Here is a 26,657-nt window from a genome sequence, read left to right as displayed (position 1 = left end):
GGCACATTAAATAATACCCAGCAACCGATCAGCTTTGGATTCTTTTTTTCTTCGATTTTCAAGGAGCAATACAGCACAGCAAAAAAGCTCATGCTCCTTGAAAACTCCAACGTTCCTCAACTTATAAAGCAGATAAAAAATAGAAAATAGGATCAAGAAAAAAAAAAAAAAACAGTATCTGTGTATTTCCATTACATCCAATATCTCACACTGTGCCTCCAAAAAAATCCCTCATGCATCCACACCAATTTGTTCAAACCAACCCGCCGCAACCCGATGTAACATGATCATGCGACTTCCCGTAGGGATAGGTAGAGTTGCCAAGAGTTCTCCACTGATAGGCTACAAGTAAAGGAGTGCAAGTCAGCTACCTGTGCACAGCATCGCCAGGAAAAGCACCTCAAAAATACGTACCTCAATCTTGCCACCCTCCAAACCCCCAACAACTATTTCAATATCCGCCCATAACGTGACAAGTCGTGTCGCCATCTCGGTTCGACACACCCGACTTGCAACACCCTCTCGAGAAGAAGACGACGACCCGTATCGATCCAACCCGATTGGAGTGGCAAATGTTCGCACATCGGCAATCTGTTCTAGCGTTTGAGTTATCTTGGGCATCCAAATAGAGGACAAATCATCCTGTGCTGCACGCCGATGTCGTTCAGAAGTGTCAATAGCACTGGATGCTGCATGGACGGATCGGGAGAAAAGACTGCTGCAGAGGGAATAGCCAACTGAATACTCTCGTGCTTTGCTGATGACTTCTGGTACTTGTTCCATCAGCTCAATGTAGTCCATAAAGAGTTTGCCGCCGCGCTCCCAACTTCTCGTCTCGATTGCATCTGGTGGAATGTGCGCAAGCAGTGTCTTGAGGTCATCGTATTCCTCTATACAAGGCGCGTCAACAGTGTTAGCACCGTAACGAGGGACGAACATGCCAATTGTGTGATATTTACCATTGACGATCCTCTCAGGGGCAATCTTACTGACAATCAGCCGATGTGCAACAATATACTCTTTTGCATCAATCAGACTAATCGCTTCTTGCACCACATTTCCCTCATACTTGGCACGCATGGCCTATCCACAATAGAAACAAGCAATCAAGGTTAGTTTCAAAAACAATTATCAGAAATTGCAAAGAATTTGAAATGTACCCTAGCCTCATGAATCCACTCCTTGGGCACCTTGAGCGTCTCGACCAGAAATTTCCAATCCTCACTCTCCTCAGTATCACATATCATGTCCACCTCCGTCGCATCTAGTACCGCCGAATTACCCATCCAGCTCCCGCTATTATCCGCCAGAGGATACCACCTAGCCAAACACTCTCGAATCGCTCTTTCCCGTTCCTCTATCCGACTAAAGAAAAGGGCAACATAAATACTCCACTTCCACAAGCCCAACGTTTCTAACTGCCACATCAAGTCCCTCGTCAAACGATCCTCGGTGGATACTGAGCGTGCCTCGACTTGGGTAACATCTTCCATGGTTGTGCCATCAGGGAAAGCCTCGCGAATGACAACAGACTCCAGTTTCGAATCCGCGGAACTCCGCACCTTTTTCACCTTTGCCAATATATTCCAGATTAACCAACTGACCCGATAGTCAAGCTGGTTCGGTGAAATACTTTTGGGGTCAAGGGCGGTTTCAAGGAGATAATCCCGCTCCGTAAAGAGTTTAAGGAGATGAAAGCAAACATCCTTGGGCCGGTCTCCAGTGACTTTATCCTGAGTGGCCTCGAGGTACGCTGGCAGTGGCGGCCTTACATCATTCGAAGCTTCAAAGCCTTGTTCATATTGTTCAAGAGCCTCGTTGAGACTCGATGCAGCTGACCCACCGTACCAAAAGAATAGCCCAAACGTCCGTTTCCAATCTTGAACAAGCTCAAATATTTCTAATCCCCAGGTCGCGAGGTTGCCCGCCGCCAATTTCCAAACATTCATGTATTCGCCATCAATTCCACTGCCACCTTTCCCTTCGGCTGCTTCCCAAATGTCCAATTGTTTAACTAACATCTCAGCCACAACCTCGTCCGTTCCATATCGACCGGGTATGCCATGTCCACCGGTGCCTTGGTCCCGAGAGTGAGCATTTCGACGCAACGCCAAGACTCGATTCCCGGGTCCACCAAGTTGGCTCAGGATACTGGCGAGTCTTAAATCCTTGTTCTCTATGGCAGCCATGATAGCTTTATCCATTTGACGACCAGCGAGTAGTATAAATATCTTGCGAGCACCATGCGTTGACTGTGCCCCACGACTAGTCTCTTTCATAACGGCTTCTTTTAGCCACCGGCTGATCATCTCGCGCCTTAATCCGTTTTCCAAAAGCTGTGACTGCGACTGTGGCGCATTCGAGTGATTTAGTGGATCCCACAAAGCGTTGGCAAGCTTCCACACTTGGGCCTCTTGTTCTTCAAACAAGACTTGATCTTCACCGTGACGAAGGCGTGGCCAGTCATTACCCTCCACCATGGCGTCAACAAAAGGAACAAAGTGAAAATCTGGCTTCCAAACGGCTTTGGGTACTGATGAAACTCCAGTAGATGTATCATCTTTCTCTTCTTCATCAAGGATCTGATACTCCCATCTAGTGTCCAATCCAACAGCCGTTCGCACAGTAGTGGAGTAATTTAAAGCCTTTTCCAAAGTCTTTTCGTGCCGCTTGCGCTCAATCGATATTGTCTTCTCATCCGTGCTACCAAACACTTTGACAGCTTGTATGGATATGTTTGAAAAGGATTTGATGCCGCCGACAGCTCCACCCACTGAAAGAAATGTCCCTCCAGGACCCCATCCAACTCGGAAACTCCTCCCCATCATCAGTCCCGCGTCAACGATTTGCTTATCTTGCCCAAACATCACGCTCTTTTCCAGCGGCGGAAGAGTCTTTGCGTCCGTTTTAAAGTACTTCTTTGGCGACACAGGAGGCGAAACTTGCGCATCCACGTCTACTTGCATCGATGTTTGCACAGCTCCTGCGTTTTCCAGTTCGTCCAACAGTCCAAACCCACGGCGAGGACGCGCAACCTCCTCAGATCCCTTTTGCGTCGGAATATCAAGATGAGAGCGTTTGTCTCCCGTTCGTGGAGTATAAGATACGGAAAGGGACCAGTCTACTTGTGACTCGCTAAAGCTGGAATCACCGCCTATTGATACATCCGGTACCTTGAACTGAACAGCTTTTCTAGGTGTCGCTTTTTTAGCCGTCGGATTAGGCGAGCTGGTTGTCGGTCCAAACAGCGATGCCTTCATTCTCTGCACACTGTGAGCCGTTTCCATTTCTCGAAATGATCTCTTTTCGCGCGGAGTGAGGGGAGGGGATGCAGGTTCTTCGATCGTCGGACTCGTTGAGACTGGCAGTTGATGTTTTGACGGACTATAAATCATGGAGACTCCCATTGGTTCATCATCACTCTCTTCCTCTGCCTCTTCTTCTAGTATCTCCTCTTCCTGTTCAGAATCTTCGCTTACATTTTCTTCCCACTCTTTAGCCAGGTCAACAATTTGTCGCTTCCGGACAAGAGGACGACGCTTAATATGAATCATCGAGTCCTCTAACGCCGAGTCTGCACTAGTATCGCCCAGATTGGGTTGACCCGCTCCTTGTGTGCCAACCTGGGCGTCCTGAAAAAACGGACTTTGCTGATCAGTTTGTGGCCGTTTTTGCTGCGATGGTGGCTGTGGCGGCGCTTCCTCGTCATCATCCAACAATCCGTACCGACTGAAATGTTCCACCTGGAACTTCCACGTCCCAGTTTCATTATGGAAACCAATGAAAACAGTTTCGGGCATGTTTTCGAGCTTTTTAAGAAGTCGATCGTGTCGGGGATCAGTTACATCCAAAATGAACTCTCTAGTCGTTTTATCAACAGCCCAGCATTTTTCTAACGCAACTTCTGCGCGAACATTCAATCCATGCCCCACCGGCGGCTTAGTTGCGTCATCAGGATATACGGTAATCAACTTTGGTTGAAATGTGACAATTGTGCCAGCAATCTGGCCAAGACCTTCACGGTTTTTGGTCGGAGAGGCTTCAAGGAGATTAACAGGTTCCAGCCACCTGACGTAGCCAATACCGGGTAGAGATATTTTGAAATTCTCCAAGGCTTTGAGCTCCTCATCGCTCTTTAGAAGCAGCTGACTTATCGGTGGTTCCAATTGGTAGTCAGAACCCCGTGCGGGACTTCCAGGAGTGCTAGCTGGAGATGCCGATCTTCTGACACCTTCACTACCCGGAGTAGATGGCGCCGATGGTGGCGAAACAGCAGACAAGGTTCGGCCAGTAGGTGTCGGTGTCCCTGGTGAACCGGGACTACTCAAGAGGCTGCCACTTCGCACGCTCGACGAGGCGCTGCTTAACGTACGCGCCGAAGGCGGCGTTCCCGGTACAGGACTCTCTCCGCCGTACTCCTCCTGGGCCTCGGCAAACTCTTTAGTCAGCTGACGAGCAGCAGTCCTTTCCAGGCGCGGATCAAACGTGACCGTCTTCTTGGTTGTGCTCCTTCCTTTGCTAACCGGTGTTGTGGCCGTTCCATTTGTCTCGGCAGGTTCATCTTCAATAATCAGTCGCCGTACACTCTTGCGGGGTGTGAAACGGGTATCCAAACCCAGAGTTGCGTCGTCCTTCGGCGTTCCAATCGCCGATTCATATCGAGTAGCACCGTTGATTATAGGCGACTTTGTAAGCGGCGATGGTCCAAAACCTCGAAGCTTAATCTTGGATGCTTCGCGAGCCGACACCTTCGCATATGGTGTCATTGGCGGCTTCTTCTTTTCCGGGAGAGGTAGCAGCGTAGGTTCTGGCTTCTTTGTAGAGGGTTCAAAGATTTGGCTCACTCCATAAGGGTTCTTATCAATGCTAGCACTTAAAGTAGGTTGACCCGGCATTGAGGAAAGTGTTCCACTGAATCCCATCGGCGCGGTTGTAACAGCTCCACCAAAGAGCGATCCGCCTGCGGGAGCGGCAAGACCCAGGCCCCCGCCAATCTGTGAATTTCCGAACAGTGATGTTGTTCCAGCTGAAGTGGCCGGTTGGCCGAACCACGAGGCTCCAGTCTGAGCGACTTGAGGTTGGCTGGCACCTAGCCCAAGACCTATGGGCGAACAGTAAGTCAAATTTGCAACCCCAGACATCTGCCCACAAATCTCCCTCTCCCTACCTGTAGATGGCTGAGCCGACCCGAAAAGACCTCCGCTTGGCTGGCCTCCTAAGCCAGTCGCAAAGCCCGTGGCTCCCGTATTACCCCAAAGGCCGCCTGTTGCCGGTTGCGCCTGAGCCTGCTGTCCGAACAAGCTTGGCGTTGCGGCAGTTGATGTTCCCCACAGAGAAGCGCCTGTTGAGGCAGCAGGTGTTGAACTCCATAATGAAGCCGCTGTGGTAGCGGCTGGCTGGCCAAGACCGCCAAATCCTGTGGTAGCTGTAAATGGCGAGCGGTAAACACTAGTATTCAACATAGGCAGTCTTCTTGACTTACCAGGTTTCTGTCCCCAAGCGCTAGCTGCAGTTGAGGTTGTTCCCAGTCCACTAAACCCGCCGGCAGTCGCCGTTTGACCAAAGCCTGTAGCAGGAGCAGCGCTCGTACCTAACCCTTGGCCGAACCCAGTGGTGGTAGTGCCAGCAGTTCCAAAGGCACCCGTGGTTGACGGGGCCGTTTGTCCAAATGTGGATGTACCGGTCCCGAAGCCGGAGGTTGCGGTACCTAAAGATTTGATACGTCACTCGCTCGCCATATAAGTGATAGTAAACATGAGATAGGCAATACGTACCGAGCCCGAATCCTGCTGGCTTTTGTTGCTGCGTTTGTCCGAAGCCCCCAAAACCCCCTGTGGCTGGCTGGGTTTGTCCAAATCCGGTTGCTGCTGTAGTTGTTTGTCCAAAGCCGGCGGGAGCAGATGCCGCTGGGGTTTGTCCGAATCCACCTGGAAGATGACATAATCAGCCGTTTTCGACAGTAACGACCAAGTCTCTGCAAACACACACCTGTCGCTCCGAATGTTGAGAATCCGGTCCCGGTCGAAGCCGGCTGTTGTTGGGTCCCAAATCCACCACCACCAGACCAAAGCCCACCGGAAGGGGCAGAAGTAGTCGTGCCAAAGGCTCCGCCTTGCGTAGTCTGCCCGAGCGTACTAGTGGACGTACCAAATCCACTACCGAACCCGCCCGTTGGAGCAGCCGCACCAGTTCCAGCAAACCGTTTCCCCATTTGATAATCTTGGAATCGGAGTTCCTGTGGATTAAGATATCTTAGAACCGCATTCGGTAAAGTGCAAACTGATACCTCACTTACATCGGTAGACCAGTGCTTGTAGGCGGGCATGGCACTAATGTTATGAAGGTTCACGGCCGCCCCCAGGTTTCCTTCCTTCTCAGCCGGGGCGCTGAAGGGCGGGTTACCCGTCCCATTATTGGCTTGCTCATTCGTGGCTCCAGCAGTCGCTCCATAGAGACCACCAGTGGGGGCAGCAGTGCTTCCAAAACCGCTTGTGGCCGCTCCGCCAAAACCTGTGGTGCTCGCGCCAAATCCACTCGGCGTTGGTTGGGTAGCCCCTCCAAAGCTGCCGAACCCAGTACTAGGTTTCTGTCCAAAGGCACCTGCTCCAGAGGTTGCGCCGAATCCGCCAGTAGCTGGAGCAGCACTCGCTGTATCACATGAAGGGTGGGACATGTTTGATGTTTCGAGTCTCTTGCAGCCTAATCATCAACTCGGACTTACCAGTACCAAAGCCGCCAAATCCACCAGTCGGTGCCGTTGACGTGCTGCCGAAACCTGATGAAGAAGTACCAGCGCTACTGCCGAAACCAGTGCTTCCAAATGCACCCCCGGGAGTGGTACCTCCGCCAAATGCACCACCTGGAAGCAACAATCATTAGATATAATGATATCAATACACACAATGCATACAAACCTGGAGTTCCACCAAACGTACTGGTCTGGCCAAATCCACCAGTCGCACCGCCGAATGTGCTTGGCTGTTGTGTTGGTTGCTGCTGCTGTGGCTGCTGCTGCCCAAAACCTAAGAAGCCATAGCAATGAGAGATTCGCACTAAATTTCCAGGTCACATCGATCACGTACCGCCAAAAGTTGATTGCTGTTGAGGTTGACCAAAGCTACTTCCGCCAAATCCGGTGCTAGCAGGACGCTGCTGCTGCTGGCCAAAGCCAGACGAGCCGTAGCCGCTAAACATTCCAACGTCGGATCGCCTGGATTCTTTTTGTCAGTAAGAAGGGAGTTCAGTTTCCAATCTGAATCAGATCTCCCATTGCCCATGGACCAACTTGAAAACTTTCATTTCACAACGCATGCACTCGATCCGCCTTATCACATCCCTTTCCACAATTCATCCACAGACTCTTTTTACATTTCACACTGTACTTACGTTTAAACGTTTAGTCCAATCGCTGCCTCCAAAGTGGCAACGCGCCCCACAACGTCGATGATTCCAGATCCGTCCCACTAGGAAACCGGAATGACGTGGAGATAAAAGGACAGAGCAATAGTGACTGTCCTGTAGAGTCGTATAGAGGGCGATGCAGGCAGGCCGTTAAGGCGAAATGAGCACAAGATGGGGTGAGACCGATGATGGAAAGCCTTCCAGCAAAGCAAGCAAAGTGGGTTCCATGGGGGCCATTTCCCAACTGACAGATCACGTGCTACAATGCGTAGTCAAATTGCCTTTCATGGCTAAATTGTGCTCTTGTTGTCATGGCAACCAAGACAACCAACATTCTAGGTGTGTTCTTCCTTTGGGCTTCTTCCTCTAACCATCTGCCATCGCCTTTTTGAACAGAAGGCTCATGTCCACCGACCATTACTGGTTGTGTCCCGCTGCGGACATTAGAGTGGGCTTGCTTCTTCATCCGCGCAGACCGCCCATACCCACCGTACATTGGGGTCTGTCCGGCTGCGTCGTTGCGATGGGCTCGCCTTTTTTTGTCATATTGCACTTTTTGAAGTGATGCACTCTTGTAACTATAGCGCGTCTCTCAAGCATGGTGCAGAGAACAAGAGTGTTCACACCCGCTCGCAGTCTTTCTCTTTGTGTAGGAGTGCATTGGTAGTGAGCTCTTACACATTTCACACTTTTCTGATTCCATTCAAAAAAGGACCTCTAACTTGTCTGCATTTGAACTGATTGTCAAACATCTAGAATTGTAAACGCTTGCAGGGTGACCATCCAGGATTGTGGGATTTGTTTTTCTCAAAAGAAACTGGATTAAGCATGACAATCAAAGCTACCCCTAAACATTTCGAGCATTTAGGGTCCCTTGGTACGATTATCGTCAATACCATGCAGGGCGCACTTGTGGCATTTGAGGGATCTGCCAAACCATTACAATCCCTTCTCTATATCCATGAATGTTACTTTATGGCAATCCCTAAAAATAGAATGCTGGGTAATCAACCTAGCTTATTGCAAGGAAATAAATAACATTTAAAACCGCGGATCGCGGATGTGCATCTCGACCCATAACGAAAAAACCCTTGCACATTAACCCAGTTAACTACTAATAGCCCTATGGACCAGCGCTAGACACCCAACCATGACTCTCCTCATCGTTAAAACCGTTGAATGCGATCCAGAGACGAGCTATGCATCACCGGAAACCCTTTCGCTGGGGAGAACACACATCAAGGGTAGAAAAACATGGTCCATGTTGGATCTTGAATCAATAGACTATCAAGCAGTCTCGCTATCGACGTTCAAAGGGGCACGCTTCCTTGCGTTTCTTTTCGGGGTGGACCCATGTTTAGAATGTCGGCCTATGATGCGGAAAATCGCAAAAGTGGTCAACGTGGTCTGCTTGTGCTTAGTGGTCGTCGTGTTGGGTGCCTACATTAGAATGTTGATGACGGTTCAAGGCATGATGGGATTAGGCCAGCTCGCCTTGGTGCTGTAAGTTCTTGAAAAGGTGGAAAACAGTAAACGTCACCTATTTTCAACTCGTGTTTTTTTTTATTGCGTAGTTATATCCTGACGACGTCGATATTCCTCCTCGTTCTGCACTTTTTAACCCGAGGGCAAAAGCCGAATGATCTTTCTACCTTGGCAGCAAGATCCGGCCTTCTCGCACCCGTACGGCGGCATGAGGAAACATTGGTGTTTGGTATGAGGAAATGCTACACATGTGCTTTTGAACCCGTGGGATGATTCTGATCAGTTGTTTTAATTAGCAATATTCCTGGGTGCGTTTTTGGGGACGACGATATCATGGTATGTCCCGGTGGGGATCCAGCTAGATGACGAGAATGCAGGTACTGTAACCTTGCTGATTGAGAAACCCATTGCCGCTACATATTTAAGATTCCCGTTTAGCTCTTTGGCCAATGATCTGGATATGGAGCCCTTCTGACATTTACAAGTACATTCATCATGGCGGCGTCAGGTTCCTTTATACTTTCCTGCACATTGTTGGTGTGACCGTTTACGATGGAGCAACCTATGCATTCCTCTTTCGTGTAAGGAGTTACAATTCAACTCTAACATGATGGCTCAGCTCCTCATGCACTTTGAGCAGGTTTACATTATGTGCAAAGGACTCTGTTACCAATGGCAAACGCTTCGCCGCGATGTGCCTTTGACGACCCCGCAAGATGTCGAGGAGTTTATGACGTACTTTCGAAAAGCCGATACTCAGTTGCGCAAGTTTTGTGCCGCCAATGCACTTGCGATTGCAATTTTTGGAATCGTCCATGCGATTAATTTGGGCGATGGCATCTTGCTGGTTAGCTGCCTTTACTGTTGTTTTGATACCTTGTCGAGTACTTTATTCAACCCTAAACACTCTTCTAGGTGTTTACTAGCTCGAATTGGAACTTGCCGTCATTCCTTGTCCCCACAATGATTTTGCACGCCTTTGCAACGTCCTTGTTCTCTCTTGTTATTGTCGTATACAGTTTAGCCAGTGTCACAGACGAAGTCCGCCGTACAATCATTCTCCTGTCCGACTGCCTTTGTCGTTTCAGAGATACACCATCAGAGATGGACACGGCGGCGAGAGTGCATCGCTTTTTATGTCACTTGGACCGGTCGCCAAAGGGATTCCAACTATATGGTTTTGTTGTGGAGATGAAGCTCTTACTGCAGGGTATCACCGCTGCTATATGTAAGTATGCTTTCCCGAGCCTTTTTTGTATAGCAAAACTCTTGATTTCCATTGTATTCTTTTCAGATGCGGGTTCAATGTGGGGATTCAAAAGGGTTATCTCATAGCAACACATGTTGTGGTATTGTCTGTTTTCTGCCATTAACTCTGCTTCAGTATCTGGAGGGTTGGGTCGAACGTACACTTGGGACCACATCTGGTTCATGAACTTGTAGATAACATGTAAACATGCCGTACTTTGGACAATTTGCTTTCAACTCTAGACGGAATGTGTCAACTCTAGACAGAAATTCCCGTCCTTTATCATAACTTGCCTTTAGCAATAAAACCATCTAAAATACAGTCTTTTGAAACTTGCGCTGGGTGACAAAAATCGCGTGCACAGCCAACCCTCCGACACGGAAAAGGGTCAAGGAAATTAAAAGTAAACAAAGAGGTCCCTACTGAGCAAGCCAGACGACAAACAGCGGTTTTCACATAAAAAAACTTGCCAACGCAAGCAAGACAAAGACAGCACATTGGGAAAACAGTTGAGCAAATATGGATCCTCCCGAGGCTCCCGTCAACATCGCACATCACGACACTGCCGAAAATACAAAAAAGGGCGCTGAAAATCCAAGCGTATTTCGTTTTTCATTTGGAGGGCAACCTTAAAACCATAATTTTTATTGATTTCTGTGGCTTCAGCCAAGCCATACCAACTCAACTTCCACCATTCAAATCGAAGAACATCCCGTCCAGTACTCGGCAGAGGCCAAACGCTCACGGATATGGATTCCAAGTGTTGTGATTATATTCACGACAATGATCATTGCTGCAGGGTTTGGTATGTTGTCCTTTTTGAAGAAATGTTCACTTTCCGGTTCCGGTTCTTTACATGGCGTGCCAACGCTGCAACTTTTGCATTAGCTGCTTATCTGCAAGCGACTTTTTTAAGAGTTGATTCAAGTGGACTGTATATTCTAGCATTTGCGGGTCGAGTGCTGCTTATTACCAGTTTGGTGTCGAGGTACGACGTTGCAGGAACCAAGATTGTCATTAATTGGATGATACGAAACTTTATCTGCTGTACAGGTTCACGGCCTTGACATTGCCGTTTTTGGCTGGGACACTAGCATACAGTTTGAGCTCCCAATGGCTCAAGGCATCATTTTCTGCATCGAATGACAATGGAGCGTACCGACGGTTGCCTACTCCAAAGCAGGTAAGACCAAGTGCCTGCTGTTCAGTAGACTACCAACTGACAAAAGACAAAAGTTCACTCTCATGTCCAACATATGTGCAACGGCAAGCCCCTTTTCAGTTATGCAAGCACTCTTCTATTGCATGACATCGTCTCGCTCAGTCGTCTCATCCCTCCTACGAGTGGTGGTTTTCATGTTTGTTCCACTGGTTATTTTAACCTACGCTATCGCTATTGTGGAAGGCATATGGCTACATGCTGCTGTACAGAGCCAAATTGTACCCGTCTCAGCGTCACGACCGACGGTGACATCAGCTTTGGGCAGGGTACTCGACGATGAATGCCAGAAGGCACCAGTTTATTCTGATTGTGGGGGTGAACAGATTTTACCTTGTGTCCTGAGGTATGTAGCCAATAGTTGCGCTGATGCCCAAGGTGCAATGGATATCTTGCGAGGTGGGAATGACGGATTATTGACCGCTAATAACATGTCCACGAAGCATATGGTAAAGGATTTCTGCGAATGATGTCCAAGTTTCATTAACCATACCAGCCTGACGACATTTCATTTGGCTCAGGTGCGCACTCTGGACGATCCTGATCCTCAAAGCCCAGAGGTCACCGCCCTCCTCCTCCCCGCCGGGGACACATCGGGCATCAACTATATAGCTGAAACGACCGGCGTCAAGGTGACTTGCGAAAACCTTACTCCAGTCTGCAATGTGACAGTGTTCCAACCCATAAATGGACCTCCGGCCGGATCTGTTGGTTATAATTGTCCGGGGAAGCCGGGACTGACGGATACAGTTGGTCAAGGCCCACAAGCCGGATGGAATGCCGGACGTATGTACCTGTCGTTCAAGGTGTTATATTGATCTCCATCTAATATACAGTCCGGTACCGCAGAATTTGATCCTTCCTTTACAGCTTTGCAACAGCGCGGGCAGCCAAACAACCCGTTCCCTGTCTTTTGGTCCATGATCTGGAATGTCGACCAAGGCGAACTGAATACTGATGCCGGGCATAACAACAATAGTGGGCTTTATGCATACAGGCGGGGCAAGAATGTACGGATTGTTGGTCTGCAATGTGCAGGTACTGCAACCCGTGAGATACCGAAACAATCAAGGACGGTTGACGGTTGTGTCGGCGATTCCTGCTCCGCAAAACTCGTCTGCTACTTGGGCTGTATCCGGGGCAATGTTCAATGGTATATATCTTGGGTGTCGTTTCTACTTTTTTACTAGTTCATATACTCATCTTTATGTTATTAAATTAGCTGGGACAACATCCCGAATGTACACAAATGGCCAAGCAAGTCCCCTCGTCCCACCTGGTATCCGCGAAAAATCCGTTCTTCACGCCTACGCCCACAGTATCGCAACTACATCGTTAGCGCAAGTAGCCGGAGTCCATACAACGAGTCCAACACTTTTCGAAGAACATTTAGAACCGACACAAGCAACTTTTATTCCCTGGGCTCCTCTCATTGTCTTTTGGGTCCTTGTCTTTTTGTATTGGATGGCAGTAGCAGCTCTAACGGTCTACAGCATCGCAACAGTCACAGTGGACAAGGATGTATCCTTACTTGAGGCGGCTGCAAAGCATATTGCGCAACCTGCGACATTGATCATGAATCGGTCTGGGGTGAGCAGTGGAGGTGTAGATTCGTCCAGGTTGGGGATTGGATCGAAAGATGATGGACATTTGGACTTTAAAATCCATCGGGAGGGTCTTTATTAAAAGATGTATTTTAGGTAGGATTCTACGTGTATATTTTTATGGGTCAGATGTATAGGGCAAGGGTACAGGATATAGGACATGTTCAAGTAATAGTTGCTTCAAGGTCTACCCTATTTGACGTTTACCTGACTTGAGAGACAGCAAGCAGTTCTTCTTTGTCTCATATAAGGTCCTAATCCCTAAATAAACTACGGCTTTGTCTATCTGCTTGAAATCCTACCTAAACCTATGTATCAAGTCATGCTAGTGTGCAATTTGGAAGTTGGGTGATGTCTAGTTCGAATCCTAGTTGTCAATGCGCGCATTTCGGTATTGATCTATTTGAAAGGGAAAAGAATCAGTATTTTCAAACTTGAGTTTCCGAAAGGATCGCATGAGGCAAAAAATAAAAGATAACCAACCTTATCCATCCGTTCCACTACTTCGGAAACCGGCCTCTCTACATCCGCAACAGGATCCATGGCTTGCGCCAACCGAACAGCTTCACTCGCAGATTTTAACATTCTTATCGTCTCTTCAAGGTTGCGAACACGGTTCAAAGCCTTTTCCAAATCATCCTTTAACTTGTCCTTGTCATCCAGCAGCCACTTTATCTGCACTGCCACTGGAAGGACGCGAGGTCTATCAGATGTGCTAGTCCCGCTTGTCACGGATGACGCTCTGGAGCGGAGACCTAATGGTGATCCTAGGAGTTGCAGATCCGATGTCGAGTTCCTTGCAAGGAGACTCACACTGCGAGGTCGCTTTGACGTTGATAAAGTAGCAGTGGACGATCGTAGTTGATCCTCTACAATCGCAGGTGTTGTATCGGTTTCTAATAGTGCTTCCAAGCCGACTTGTATTGCTCGGGTCTCTGGTGGAGCATCCTGGGATTGGAGTAGCCCTTCAGTGGCTTCAATGTCAATCTCCATGTCCGACACACGTTTGTGTAGCATTTCTTTTTCGCGAATCGCTGAATCCGTCACGACAGAGATTCGTTTCAATTCATGCTGTCGCATATCAAGCTCTTCCTCTAATTTATATCTAGCTGCCGTCTGAGCTTCGATTTCCTGACGGAGCTGTGCTCGTTCGATGGTCATCTCATCCAACTCTGCACGAAGTTTAACTCGTTCGGTTGTCATTCTTGCCACCGTCTCTCCAGCTTCCATAAGCTTCTCTTTAAGCTCCGTGGCCTGGTCCCGAAGCTCTTGCAAAAGGTTGTCGAGCTCCTGTTGGAGGGAGCGGTTTTCGGAAGTAAGGGCCTTGATTTCGGCACGGAGGAGCCCTGACTCTTCTTTCAGGGAGCGAGTTTTCTTTTGGAGTTCGCCATTTTCTTTTCGGAGTGCAGCTGCGTCTGCTTGCGCGGTTTCTGCTTCGGACTCTAGAGTTGATCTTTCGGCCAAGAGTTCCTTCACCTGGGTTTGAAGAGCGTCCACCTTTTTCTTGTAACCTCCGACCTCACCCATCGCCCTTCCTTCCAATTGCTGGAGTTCAGCGTTTTGATACTCTACTATTTTCATCTTGGCCCGCATGGTGTCTAGCTCGTCTTTGAGTCGCTTGATCTCCGAGCTTTGTTGTGCGAATGTCTCGCTTGTCTCCCTGTGTCTCGCAACCTGGTCCCGCTCGCCATGTCTCCCCAATCGTATCATTGCTTCATGCAAAACCGCCAAAAATGCCATGCTCAACTTTCGGTTGCCCGCCACAATTTCTTTGGGAGTAACAAAGTATCGGCACCCAAGTGCATCTGCAGCATCCAGAACCATCTCTGCCCGTCGATAAAAGTCCCTTTCTTGTAGTACCCCGGTAACATTTATGCCACCTCCATCTCCAATGGATGAGAGCAAATGGGCATAGCATTCGGAATCAGAAAGGTCTGTGCCGAAATTAGAGACGGAGCGAGGACATCCATTGCGCTTCAACTCTCTGTTGATCCATTGCAGCAGGACACGGTCCTGCGGTACGGCCTGAGTAGATGTGCCAGCTTTTGACTTGGGCTGATCTGTTGGTGCGGAAGGATCATCCACCTGTATTTTGGACATGAGTCCCACCTGCAACAAACCGGGAGTGAGAATTCAGAGTCTGGCAAAATTGGAATCCGCTGGCCCATCCTACATACCTTGATAATCTGCCAGACCAATGCCAAACACAAATGCGGCACACCGGCCATCACATCAGCAGGCCCAATATTCAGCGTCTTTACGCCAACCTTGCGACAAGCGTCCAAGACCAGTCCACAGTTCTCTCGCATATGAATCTCAGTCTTTGGTTTCCGGTGGATTCTTTCCATGGGTATTGAACCCGGTATGGTCTTGTCCAAGAGTTTGGCCAGGAGGACACCGGTCCGACAAGCGTCAAAAAAGGTTTCAGCGTTCGTAAGGGGCAAAAGGTGCGCCAGATCGAGGTCAGTGGGAGGGAGCAGTGCATTGATCCAGGAAATGTAGGCAGATGTCTCGCTATCTGACCAAGAGTGGATTCCATGTGTGGCGGCAGGTGAAGCTGGGATATCCCCACCATCCTCCTGCTGCTCTCCCGTCTGCTCATGGACTAGACCATTGTTGGTTTCTGTTTTGCTTGACAATAGATCATGCAAGGAGGAACTTTTGGAGCGTAAATTGGCACTCAATGGCGGTACAGTGGTACGCATGGACTGTTTGCACAGCTATCCAGATAGATGTGGTGCTTTTAGATAAACGGACGTTTGCGTCGCTCCACAAGTGTGGTGTTGGAGAGCAACACATTATGACTTGGCTGTCTGTTGCTATTTAAAGAAACGCTTGCTGTAAATGCATCAAGTGTTGCCCCCAAAAGCGCCCAGTGCATCAACCATCAAGGGTTTTTTAAAAACTAGGAGGGATTTCCAGGGAGAGATGATCGATCTCAAGAGTTTGGCCCATTCCGATCAAACAAGTGTTGCAGCAGAGCGATAGGAAATGAAGCTGCCAGATGGGCCATGCAGATGACAAGATAATAAACTAAAACACAGTTGGCAATAAACACACTTGTCATTTCAATGCCCCATTTTCTTAATAATCGTCGTCGTTGTTCGTTCGTTCATTCTCCTTCTTCACTCAATTTCCCTTTTAAACAAATCCCGTTTTGCCAATAAACTCAATCTTGTTTCGTCCCGATTTCCCCCCCACAAACAACAACCTTTTAAAATCACACACGCGACTTGCCTTTTTGATTTTCACACTTTCGTCATTTGTCTCACTTTTTTTTTTTTTTTCCTTCTGCTGCTGCTTTGCTCCGGCCGTTTATCTCCGTTGTCGATTTGCTTATTTAGCTTCTCCCCCCCCACCGCTCATCTCAACGTTCATCTCAACAAGGAAACGATAAAGGGTTCCTTTCGATTACATTTCAAAACAGTCTCAATTTCATTTGGGCAAACTTGCCGAGCCGTTGTGACTACAACGGTTCATTCCATCTCCCTTCAAACTGCCTTTGATAAAAGCCAGCAGCCGGCTGGTGTGTCCGCTCTTGAGATCCTTTGCGAGCAACCCATCTCGGTACACTGCAATATCAGGCCGTCGACACATCAGCATGCTCAGTGGAATCTTTCATCCAAAAAATGGGAAACCTAACGAGGAGCGGCCAGTTGCCGACCAGGTTACCCAGCCTGTAACAAGTAGTCCTAAATTGCTAGGACACTTGCTGGACGCCAACAAGGCATGGGCGAAACAAAAGCAGGCTGAAAACCCTGGTCTTTTCGAGACTTTGGCGCAAGGACAAGCACCCGAAATCATGTATATCGGATGCAGTGACTCTCGCGTCCCTCCCACTGAAATTGGTGAGTTTTCTGGATGCTTGTAAGACAACTTGTATTTTTGACCTCGCTGACAATGACATTCGCCAGTCGGTCTCGGTCCTGGAGACATGTTTGTACATCGTAACATTGCCAACACCTTTACCACGAGCGATCTCAACCTCCTCTCCGTTCTCCAATACGCCGTTGAAGCTCTCAAGGTGAAGCACATTGTCGTATGTGGTCACTACAATTGTGGAGGTGTGCATGCCGCACTCTCCGACCAACAACTCGGTCTCCTCGACAACTGGCTGCAACCCATCAAAGACTTTTATATGGAGCACAGACGACGAGTGGAGGCCGTAAAGGACCCAAAGGAAAAAGTTGATTTGATGTGCGAACTGAACGTACTACGAACCGTTCGGGGTGTTTGTCATACAAACATTGTCCGAAATGCGTGGAAAAAGGGTCAAGACTTGACTGTTCACGCATGGGTTTACAGATTGTCGGATGGGCAGATCAGGTTCGCTCTCAACATTTTTCAGCTGTGCGATATAACCACCATGTTGACTTTCTCTGTTTAGGGACCTGAAAATGGATGTGTCAAGCTCAGAGCAGGTTGATCCTACTTTTGAGCAAGTCTTGAGCTCGAGGATCAAGCCTGCGTATGTCGATGAGCACAAGGCATAGACGTAGACCATACAAGAGGAAAATATGTGACCGGCTGTATATGTGGCATCAAAATGTATAGAAACGAGAGCGAAACTATATGTGGACTATTATCCTGGTATTCTTCAAAGCTTGAATAATATTCTGGGTTCGTCAGCGTGTCGCAAATCCATTAGTGTCTTCCTTGTCGTCCCCTATTATCCTTCCCTTTACCTACTGCGATACGCTTCAACTTCCACCCACATCTTCTCTATGCAGAAACAAAAGCAGTAAAAGGCCAAGTGGATTTGAAGATCACATCTGCGCGACCCTGGCCACAATTCTGTACTCTAAAAAGTTGCACTCTCTCCGTAACGCATTCCGCAGACTCGTTTCCAACTCCATGACCCCACCTCCTCCTGCACCCCCCTTCCCATTGACTTCAAGCCCTCTGAATCCAGCTTCCTTTAGTACTCTCCGATAGAGACTGTTGATAAGTTGTTCATCTTCGTCAGTAGTGGAGATGGTGTACCCAACCAGTGCATACATTTGGGATATGATGTTGCAAAGGTAGGTTCGCGTCCAAAGCGGTTGCTGAGCAGGTGGGGAAGGAGGTGGGGGATGTCGCAAAAGACAGAGGTCGAGGGCTGATCGAAAGGTGCGAGAATCGTTCACTAATCGATCACATTTAGTCAAACGAGTTGCAAAATGGATGCAAAGAGCAAGAAACAAGCTCACCCAATGCCTCCAACAGTTTCACACGACCCGCAAGCTTTCTCTTATCTCTCATCACCTCACATCTTGCCAGCTCCAAATCTGTCCTTCTCCCCGCATCTCCAGTTTTACTCTCCTGACTCCCATCTTCCTTTTTCTCCAGACCCGGCCAGCACCCAAACATCATCCTCTCAAACCGCTCATCCGATTCAAATCCCGCCGATATCCCCGCATAGTAATACTCCCACTCAATCATCTCCACGCCTTCTGATGGGTTACTCGCCCAGTATGTGCAAAACTCTTGCAATATTTTATCCGCACCGAGTTCCGTTGATCGGGGATGGCCGAGGGGATTGAAGAGGGCTTTGGCGGTTTTAACGAATTGCTTGGGGTTGCTAGCTGCTTTCGAAATGAGGCGGTATGTATCGCGCACTAGATCGAAACGGGTGGGGTTGAGGCCTCCCTGTTGTGAAAAGGTACGTGAGTAAAGGACGCTGTGCACACAGCGGGTAGAGAGATTACCTTGATGTCGAGAATAAAGTCTTCTATCGTCGTTGGATCTGAAAACGACATTGACTGAATCAGTGCAAATGACATTCATATTTGCAATTTCTGGTATGCATACCATCTGATGTTAGCCGATATGCGGAAACGATCAGAGCTGCACTCTGTAACAAACTGTCGTCAGTACACATATTCAGCCAGAGAATAAATACAGTACTACCAGCCACCTCATCATCAATGTCAACACCACAAATACTCTTCAAAGCATTCTTTGTTACACTCGCCATCTGTGAACCGCCTTCACAGAGACGACTGTACAACCTCCAAACCCGCCTCGGCTCGGAACCCAACCTATCCAACGCCGGCCCAATCTGCCATTCTAGAATCGGACGCACGGACTCGCGGTCGATTTCAGCTTGGTCTTCTTTGATGTCGAAAGGGAGTGGGAGATGAAAGAGGGGAGTTGGGTTGATGGGGGACTCGACGGAGGGAAGAAGAATCGAGAGAGGTGTTGCCATAATTGCTTCCAAATAAAACCGGCCCTCGAGTTGGCCAATGTTTGTTCAAATATTCCAACTTTTGTATCAATGAAAAAAGACAAACGGTATGAAAGCATAGACCCCTCCGCAGGTTTCCGGAGGATAAAGCCCCTTTGGACCCTCAATTATCAACTTGGATGAGATGCGTTTCGTAAGCGGGTTAGTCTCGCGCGGCTACTCCACTTTTTACATTGATAGATGAACATTCCTGTAGTGTTGTTTTCCACAAACAGCACATATATTCTGGTATGTGTAAATGGTAATGCAATCATCTAGTCGGGCGAGGAAATAACAAAAATAAAGACCTGTGCTTTGGTTTAGAAAACTTATAAAGGCTGCCTCAAGTAAGCTGTCAGGACACCCATAAAGACGCGACTGGGAGTATTTGACGTAAATCCACCGAGATCACGGACAAACGCATTCCCTCTGCAGGTTGTTGCAAAAAACATGATTGTCCGCCCGCGAGTTTCGGATACGGCACGATTCCCTCCACAACTCACCACCATCAACGGCCAAACCGTAGACTTGGTCAACCTTACCCAACAATCCCAATTGGTCGTCATCCTCCTCAAAGTAAATAATCCACCTTGCATTGCTTTCAACCCACAACAAAAAAAACTAATATCCAATCGTCCAGGATCCTTGGTGCCAAGTATGTCCCAACCTCCTCCGCCTCCTCTCCTTCCTAGGCCTAAAATCCGATAGTACTCAAACATGGACCGACGAACTAACCTCCGAAACACGGTCCATAACACAATCACAAAAAGCATTCAATCATGTACTCTTGGCACACGATACAAGGTTTCTTGTAATTTGTCCAGGTCCTCCAGAGGCTTTGAAGCAGATTGCTGAGGAAACGGGGTGGAGTGAATTGGACCGAGTGGATTTTGTCGCGGATGTTGATTTTGGAATTGGGGAAATGTTGGGGTTGAGAATGGTTGCTGGTGTTTGGCCGTCGTCGTTGGAGGTTTTAAAGGATTTGACCGTAACAACGATTGAAATTGGACGAAGGTAACTTTTATTTTTCCTTTTCTCATTTCCTGCTTTTTTTTCTTTTTGAGTTTTTTTTTATCTATCTGCTATAACTTTTCCATTACAGCCCAGGATATTATGGCGACCATGCCATCCTACAGCACCTCGCCACGCACCGACACCAAACCGAAACCCAAGCAGTAACCCTCCTCCGCCAATCCACACGCCTTCACAAACTCCTTCAAACCACCACAACCAAATCAACGTATTACAATCACCCAGCACGAGATGTCCTCCCCCTTGAACTCCTTTGCAGCTTATTTGACCAAGTAGCTCAATCAGAACTTGATCGTCACATTCAAGATCAACCATCTCTGGCGCAGGCCTCAAAAGCATGTAAATCATGGCAATACGTTGCCCTATTAACTACCACGCGAATCCTCTCTGAACAAATCAAAACACTCGAATCAGCTTTGACTACCGTCAATGGGTGTCCAATCGCATGTGAGATAGAAACGAGGTGGGGCTACCCTCCTGGCGCCAAAATACAATTCGTACCCTTATTGGATATCAAGAGACGTCTTGCAAGGCTTCAGAAGGTTTGGAAGTGGGTTTCGGGGTTTGTGGATGAGGTGGGTCTTGATGTGTGGAAATGACAAAAGAAAAGGACCTAGAGGAAAGGGTAATGTTCGTGGTGGTAGCAAAAGATGTATATATTGCAACATGCCTCTCATTTATATCCAGATATTCTCAGAGGCATATTTATGTAGGCTACTATAGCAAAAACCCCTTCCCACATGCACATTATCGGATTGAAAAACCAGACCCACACGCAATGTACCTGGCCCCAAACCAAAACCAAGCGATAAAATGAAGATATCCAAAATAACAAGTAAAGAAATAGAAATTTTAAAAGATGGCATCCGTCGTCTATCACATCTTAAATACACAAGTCCTTGTCTTCTTTTCACCATCGCCAAAAACCCACCCATTTCAAAAAAAAAAAAAAGGATCAAATAACCCCCCGGTATCAACGACCAACCCCCAAACCAAACCAAATCAAAAAAGTCAAAAATCTATACAACCACCACCAAGAGTTTTCCCCAAGGTCTTCGAGCATCAGAGTCCCCATCTACCACTCCCCATTTCCATTGATATTTACATTGTCTGTGTCAAACATATTCCCCTATTCCAATGAAATAGCCCCATAACCACTGTTTAATTTACCCCACCACCTAACAACCAAGCTCATAAACGCAGCCTACCCCTTCCAAGCTCTCAAAACAACACCTTGGTCTTTTCATAAACGACATAACTGATCGACACGGCTGGTAAGACCTTTAGCAATGTTGGCGCTAGACCCTTGTAAAATCCTCGTAGACCCTCCCCAGCGTAGGTTTTACGAATCACGTCAAACGTCGAGGTGTATGTCATTGGGTGGGAGGGAGTACCCTGAGCTTGTAACCTAAAATCAAAGACGTAAAAAATTCAATGTTTGAAAATACCGTCAAAAAATATTCCGACTGCAAACATACCGTGTTCGGACTACACTCAGCGGATACATAATCGTAGCCCCACAAGCAGCACTGATCGCTCCAAACCCCAACAAATACCCGGATCCAACTTTTGCATCCTTTCGCCCCGTTCTCACTCTCAACCGGCCCTCATACGTGGATCGCAGTGTCTCATATATGCCGAGATCGATACCAGCGTACGGGACAATGCCAATTAGCGAGGGTATACAACCTCTATAAAAAGTTTTAAGGCCGCCTTCGGCCCACATGCTCCGGATGGTGCTTGTTATCAATCGTTTCTGTGCCATGGGTGGATGAGAGGTGGAGGGACACGAAGACGATGGGGAGGAAGATATTTGAGCCATAATGCGGGTTTTGATCGTTTCAAGGGGATAAATCGTAAATTGCGAAATCAATCCCGCCACACCCCCAGCCAGAAATCGTCCAGGAACCGAAATGTGATCAGAATGGTCAACTTGCTCAACTGTCGAGATAAAGTTTTTCATAGTTTCAAATGTAAAGAATTTTACACCACTTTCTGGGGCGATTTTGAGGACGTTTATTCCATTGCCGCGGTAAAAGGAGCGTATGCCCCCTTCATGGTAGATTCGTTTTAAGCCTTCCATGATGATGCCGGTATTGGAGCGAGTGGTGGTGGCAGCTGTTGCTGACGTTGTCGTGGGGGTGACGGTTGTTTGGGTAACGAGTAGGACCTATAGGCAACCAGTAGGTTTAACATGCCATCTATTGCAAACATTTCTCAAAGTTCACATACCTTTAACCGATCCAAGGGCGCCGTGACAGTCCGACTAACCGCCCCCGACAGTCCACCACAAACAAAATATCTATAACGCTTTGCCGCCATTGGATCCGTCATAGTTTCAGGGAAGGGCATTGAATCAGAATTTACGTCGACATTGTAGATGCTGTTATAAAAATTAAAGATGTTTGCAGGGGTCGGTTCGTGGGGAAGAAGTAGTAGAAAATCCTTTGAATCGTAGTTGATTAACGTGTACCCCTGGGTGATGCCAAACAGAGATGAAAACACTTACCCGCCATTCATCAAACGTTATACTCCCAGTATTATCCTTATCAAATCGTGATATTAGATTATTCAGTTCCGCATCCGTTACGTGAATTCCTGTAGGTAGTCCAATGATAAGCAAAAGGATCCAGACTTTTCAGGTCAGATGCAGAATATCCCTACCAGCAGCCTTGACAAAATCCCTCAACTCTGACTTTTGTATGGTATTATCCCCACTTGTATCAATCTAATTGAAAAAAAAGGCATCATCAGAAAAAGCTCGCAAAGCTCTTTCACTAAAACCGCCGAAACAACCAAGGACAAGGAAACAAACCTCTTGAAAAACTTTTAATAATTCCACCTCTTTTTGTCGAACAAATTGCTCAAACTCGGCAAACGTAATCCGCCCATCCCTCGTCTTATCACATTCTTTAACCAGCTCTCTCGCATACATGACCACAGACCCTAACGGACCAGCCTCTCCAGCAGGACGATCAGATCTCCGCTTGGCCCCAGCAAGATCATCAAACCGTCGAATAATGTTATCGTGGTCCAGATATCCAGTTTTATTGTGGTCCAACGTTTGGAAAAGTGATAAAATTCGTGAGCGGTGTTGAGCGTCAGTATCATGCTCTTGCTGTAATAAAAGTTTCAAGTTCAGCGCAAAATGCTTAAAAATCATGCTGTAACAAATGTCCAAAACTCACATGTCCAACTCGTCCCAATTTCGCGCCAACACCCATGTCTACACTAGGCACCTACATCAACAGCAAAGCAATTCAGTTTTCAATTTCAACCACTTGACCATCAACATATATTGATAAACCGTACCGAAGCACCCTGTGCATACATCACATTCCAAAACCATAATATTCGTCCCATATCCCAGTATACTTGACCATCCAAGCAAACATCACATTCAACAGTAGGAATCCCAACGCAAAGCGGAAACTGAAAACGTCTATCCCACCCTCTCTCGTGGATATCGTAAAGGGTCAAAGTTAAAAAATCAGCCCCCGTAGACAAGCGTAAATCCTGGATGACCCTGAGGGTCGTTTCCCCCGTCCTGGCGAAATCCAAAATGGCTGTGCAGATTACGTACGCATCGGAGAAAATCTCGTCAACACACGAGGAGGAAACTGCAGCTGTCCGAAAAGCGTTTGGGAAGAGCGGCCGCAGAGCGACCAGAGTCTAAAAATGCGTCGTTGCTGGTAATCATGAGCGTGTGTAGAGTGGCAATTATTATGTGCGCTTTCGGCCGACCTCCTCCACAACAGCATCGGCTTTCGCCGCGCGTAATCCACGGAGCGAGGAAGCGATTGGGGTTGAGTTACGATTGTCGCCAGCGGTCAGATTACCGTTGCGTTTAGCTGCCTGGAGAAATACGAAAAGGGATTGCAATGGAAACCCAAAAAATCTGCAAGAAAACATGCAGCTAAAAGTTATTGCTCCGAGCCTGCACATGAGCACAATCAACAAAGACCAAACATGTAGGCACGAGACAGTTTGAAGAACCAATTGATATATGAAGCAAACTGGTATTATACAACAATAAAGGTAAAACTCTCTGGTTGTTCACAGCGCAGCGCGGTATAATGAAACCTGCCCATCCTGCAGCGCGTTGCAACCTCGCGCTTAGAAGCACTTGCGGTGGACAATCGAGGGACCAGACTCGTCGTACTCTTGCTTTGAGATCCACATTTGCTGGAAGGTGGAGAGAGAAGCAAGGATGGAACCACCGATCCAGACAGAGTACTTGCGCTCGGGGGGAGCGACAATCTTGATCTTCATGGACGAGGGAGCGAGAGCGGTGATTTCACGCTGCATACTATTGAATAGGAAGCAAAATAGAATTAGAAACTTCAACAATTGACCAGCAACAAAATCAAACCATCCCACACGTACCGGTCAGCAATACCGGGGTACATGGTTGTACCGCCAGACAAGACAATGTTACCGTACAAGTCCTTACGAATGTCGACATCACACTTCATGATCGAGTTGTAGGTGGTTTCGTGGATACCCGCAGCTTCCAAACCAAGGAAGGAAGGCTGGAAGAGAGCTTCGGGGGCACGGAAACGCTCGTTGCCAATGGTGATCACTTGACCATCAGGAAGTTCGTAGGACTTTTCCAGGGCAGAGGACTGCGCAGCGGTTTGCATCTCCTGCTCAAAGTCCAACGCGACGTAGCACAGCTTTTCCTTGATGTCACGAACAATTTCACGTTCGGCGGTGGTGGTGAAAGAGTAACCACGCTCGGTGAGAATCTTCATCAAGTAGTCGGTCAAGTCACGACCAGCAAGGTCGAGACGGAGGATGGCGTGGGGGAGAGCGTAACCTTCGTAGATTGGCACAGTGTGGGAGACACCGTCACCAGAGTCGAGTACGATACCGGTGGTACGACCGGAGGCGTACAACGAGAGCACAGCCTGAATGGCAACGTAGAATGCTGGGGTGTTGAAGGTCTCGAACATGATCTGGGTCATCTTTTCACGGTTGGCCTTGGGGTTCAAGGGGGCCTCGGTGAGCAAGACAGGGTGTTCCTCGGGTGCAACACGCAATTCATTGTAGAAGGTGTGGTGCCTAGATAAAAAAAAACGAAAACGGTCAGAAACCAAAGAAAAGGATGGTCGAATACGCGTCACGCGGCAACCCTTACCAAATCTTTTCCATATCGTCCCAGTTGGTCACGATACCGTGCTCAATGGGGTACTTGAGGGTCAAGATACCACGCTTGGATTGTGCCTCGTCACCAACGTACGAGTCCTTTTGTCCCATACCCACCATCACACCCTGGTGACGGGGACGACCGACAATGGATGGGAACACCTAGATAATCAAAGAAATGCTTCATTAGAAAAGGCCTAATGTTGTGAAATATTTTGCGCAGTAGCGCCAACGTACCGCACGAGGTGCATCATCACCGGCAAAACCGGCTTTGCACATACCAGAACCATTGTCAATAACGAGCTATTGGTGAAAAAAAAGAGGACGTGGAAAGAACACGATTAGCGTTAACCAAAAAAAAACAAACCAGGAAACAGGTGCAACGTGCGATGAAAGATTGCGGAAACGCGAGGCAGAGAGACAAATGCATCGAGTTTGAGAGCAACAGCAAGAACTCGCATATTCAATTAGCAAGTACCCTTCGCGACAGCAGAAAGGATTGCGCCGCTCTTTGACCGCAGATGAACACGACTGCACGCGTTCCAGCACGTCGCGCCGCTACCATCTTACAAGGAAAACTTACAGCAGCAACGTCGTCAGACATGTCGAGGAAATGTAAAGAGGGTGTGAACGAGTGTGTTGGTAAAAGGAGGAGGACGCGGAGGCTGCTGTGAAGGCGAGAAGGAGGATGACGATGATGATGAGATGCGTAAAGATGGGAAGAAGAACGACGGGGGCCCTTTTTGAATATAAAAATCCGCTTGGCTGAATGAGAGGCGCAACCACAACAATCAATTTCCTTTTATGGTAATTCACAGCCACATCCACCTCACACCAGCCACATCCACCTTCTTGCTTATGTCATATTAGATAGTTTGACTTGCATTGGATTTTGGCCAAGACGACGAACAAGGACTCTTGGCTTCTTGGCAAGGGCAGGGCACGTCTTGTGTGCGTATGAGCGTTCGTACGTTTCATTGCGTTGCTTGGCTTTGCTGGCTGGCTGGGTTGATGCTTGGCTAGGTGGTGGCATGGACGGACGGGCTGTTTTCACACATTAGGGCGTGACAGCCCTTCAAGCCAAGAAGCCAAGGAAAAGCTGCGAGGAAACTACAGAGTCCATCTCCATATCCGTGACCGTTTGTTCATCAATGTTGGTGTAGCAAACTGACGGCGTAGGCAGTTGGGCGAAAGCTCAAGCATTGAAAAACAAAAAGGATGAAAAGAAACCCAAGAAAGGGGTGATTTGATCACTCGTTGTTGCCATGGCAACAAATATGCAGGAGCTTGGCATGTGCGCAGCAGCAGCTGCCT

At 48.0% G+C, this 26,657-nt stretch overlaps 8 protein-coding genes across 9 annotated transcripts; 3 read left to right on the top strand and 5 right to left on the bottom strand.

Annotated features, from left to right (window-relative positions):
* Positions 1 to 177: 177 nt before the first annotated feature.
* SPPG_06001 (uncharacterized protein) lies at positions 178 to 7,600 on the bottom strand. The gene is made up of 13 exons (XM_016754205.1): positions 7,387 to 7,600; positions 7,083 to 7,217; positions 6,915 to 7,022; positions 6,722 to 6,859; positions 6,296 to 6,648; positions 5,989 to 6,235; positions 5,775 to 5,927; positions 5,483 to 5,707; positions 5,168 to 5,425; positions 1,161 to 5,101; positions 960 to 1,083; positions 415 to 890; positions 178 to 342 (listed from the first exon to the last, which is right to left on the bottom strand). Exons 2-13 carry the CDS (start codon positions 7,192 to 7,194, stop codon positions 232 to 234), a joined length of 6,246 nt encoding a protein of 2,081 aa, XP_016607090.1. The 5' UTR covers positions 7,195 to 7,217; positions 7,387 to 7,600; the 3' UTR covers positions 178 to 231.
* Positions 7,601 to 8,551: 951 nt separating this feature from the next.
* SPPG_06000 (uncharacterized protein) lies at positions 8,552 to 10,456 on the top strand (the record flags this gene model as incomplete). The annotated part of the gene is made up of 7 exons (XM_016754204.1): positions 8,552 to 8,904; positions 8,976 to 9,115; positions 9,183 to 9,263; positions 9,325 to 9,467; positions 9,527 to 9,733; positions 9,802 to 10,114; positions 10,181 to 10,456. The coding sequence occupies 7 exons, from the start codon at positions 8,552 to 8,554 to the stop codon at positions 10,219 to 10,221; spliced, it is 1,278 nt and encodes a 425-aa protein (XP_016607089.1). The 3' UTR covers positions 10,222 to 10,456.
* Positions 10,457 to 13,037: 2,581 nt separating this feature from the next.
* SPPG_05998 (uncharacterized protein) lies at positions 13,038 to 16,153 on the bottom strand. The gene is made up of 3 exons (XM_016754203.1): positions 15,136 to 16,153; positions 13,442 to 15,067; positions 13,038 to 13,357 (listed from the first exon to the last, which is right to left on the bottom strand). The coding sequence occupies exons 1-3, from the start codon at positions 15,661 to 15,663 to the stop codon at positions 13,274 to 13,276; spliced, it is 2,238 nt and encodes a 745-aa protein (XP_016607088.1). The 5' UTR covers positions 15,664 to 16,153; the 3' UTR covers positions 13,038 to 13,273.
* Positions 16,154 to 16,230: 77 nt separating this feature from the next.
* Positions 16,231 to 17,602, top strand: SPPG_05997 (uncharacterized protein). The gene is made up of 3 exons (XM_016754202.1): positions 16,231 to 16,806; positions 16,873 to 17,284; positions 17,346 to 17,602. Exons 1-3 carry the CDS (start codon positions 16,560 to 16,562, stop codon positions 17,449 to 17,451), a joined length of 765 nt encoding a protein of 254 aa, XP_016607087.1. The 5' UTR covers positions 16,231 to 16,559; the 3' UTR covers positions 17,452 to 17,602.
* Positions 17,470 to 19,242, bottom strand: SPPG_05996. Of its 2 annotated transcripts, none has more exons than XM_016754201.1 (5): positions 18,852 to 19,242; positions 18,749 to 18,791; positions 18,646 to 18,683; positions 18,148 to 18,586; positions 17,470 to 18,083 (listed from the first exon to the last, which is right to left on the bottom strand). In XM_016754201.1, exons 1-5 carry the CDS (start codon positions 19,143 to 19,145, stop codon positions 17,725 to 17,727), a joined length of 1,173 nt encoding a protein of 390 aa, XP_016607086.1. In that variant the 5' UTR covers positions 19,146 to 19,242; the 3' UTR covers positions 17,470 to 17,724. The 2 variants fall into 2 exon arrangements, with proteins under 2 accessions (XP_016607086.1, XP_016607085.1); XM_016754200.1 differs by having other exon boundaries at positions 18,855 to 19,242.
* A 268-nt stretch (positions 19,243 to 19,510) lies between these two features.
* Positions 19,511 to 21,104, top strand: SPPG_05995 (uncharacterized protein). The gene is made up of 3 exons (XM_016754199.1): positions 19,511 to 19,739; positions 19,804 to 20,177; positions 20,266 to 21,104. Exons 1-3 carry the CDS (start codon positions 19,614 to 19,616, stop codon positions 20,792 to 20,794), a joined length of 1,029 nt encoding a protein of 342 aa, XP_016607084.1. The 5' UTR covers positions 19,511 to 19,613; the 3' UTR covers positions 20,795 to 21,104.
* On the bottom strand, positions 21,016 to 23,794 carry SPPG_05994 (uncharacterized protein). Its single transcript, XM_016754198.1, has 8 exons — positions 23,508 to 23,794; positions 23,384 to 23,434; positions 23,011 to 23,313; positions 22,860 to 22,923; positions 22,705 to 22,793; positions 22,428 to 22,640; positions 21,674 to 22,365; positions 21,016 to 21,603 (listed from the first exon to the last, which is right to left on the bottom strand). The coding sequence occupies exons 1-8, from the start codon at positions 23,556 to 23,558 to the stop codon at positions 21,417 to 21,419; spliced, it is 1,650 nt and encodes a 549-aa protein (XP_016607083.1). The 5' UTR covers positions 23,559 to 23,794; the 3' UTR covers positions 21,016 to 21,416.
* A 346-nt stretch (positions 23,795 to 24,140) lies between these two features.
* On the bottom strand, positions 24,141 to 26,549 carry SPPG_05993 (actin-A3b, cytoplasmic). Its single transcript, XM_016754197.1, has 5 exons — positions 25,927 to 26,549; positions 25,581 to 25,646; positions 25,336 to 25,505; positions 24,582 to 25,259; positions 24,141 to 24,504 (listed from the first exon to the last, which is right to left on the bottom strand). The coding sequence occupies exons 1-5, from the start codon at positions 25,945 to 25,947 to the stop codon at positions 24,312 to 24,314; spliced, it is 1,128 nt and encodes a 375-aa protein (XP_016607082.1). The 5' UTR covers positions 25,948 to 26,549; the 3' UTR covers positions 24,141 to 24,311.
* Between the last annotated feature and the right edge of the window lie 108 nt (positions 26,550 to 26,657).

The sequence above is a fragment of the Spizellomyces punctatus genome (genome assembly GCF_000182565.1).
Source record: "Spizellomyces punctatus DAOM BR117 chromosome Unknown supercont1.10, whole genome shotgun sequence".
NCBI lineage: Eukaryota > Fungi > Chytridiomycota > Chytridiomycetes > Spizellomycetales > Spizellomycetaceae > Spizellomyces > Spizellomyces punctatus.
Note: the sequence above shows the minus strand (reverse complement) of the source record. Positions and strands in the feature narration are given on the sequence as shown.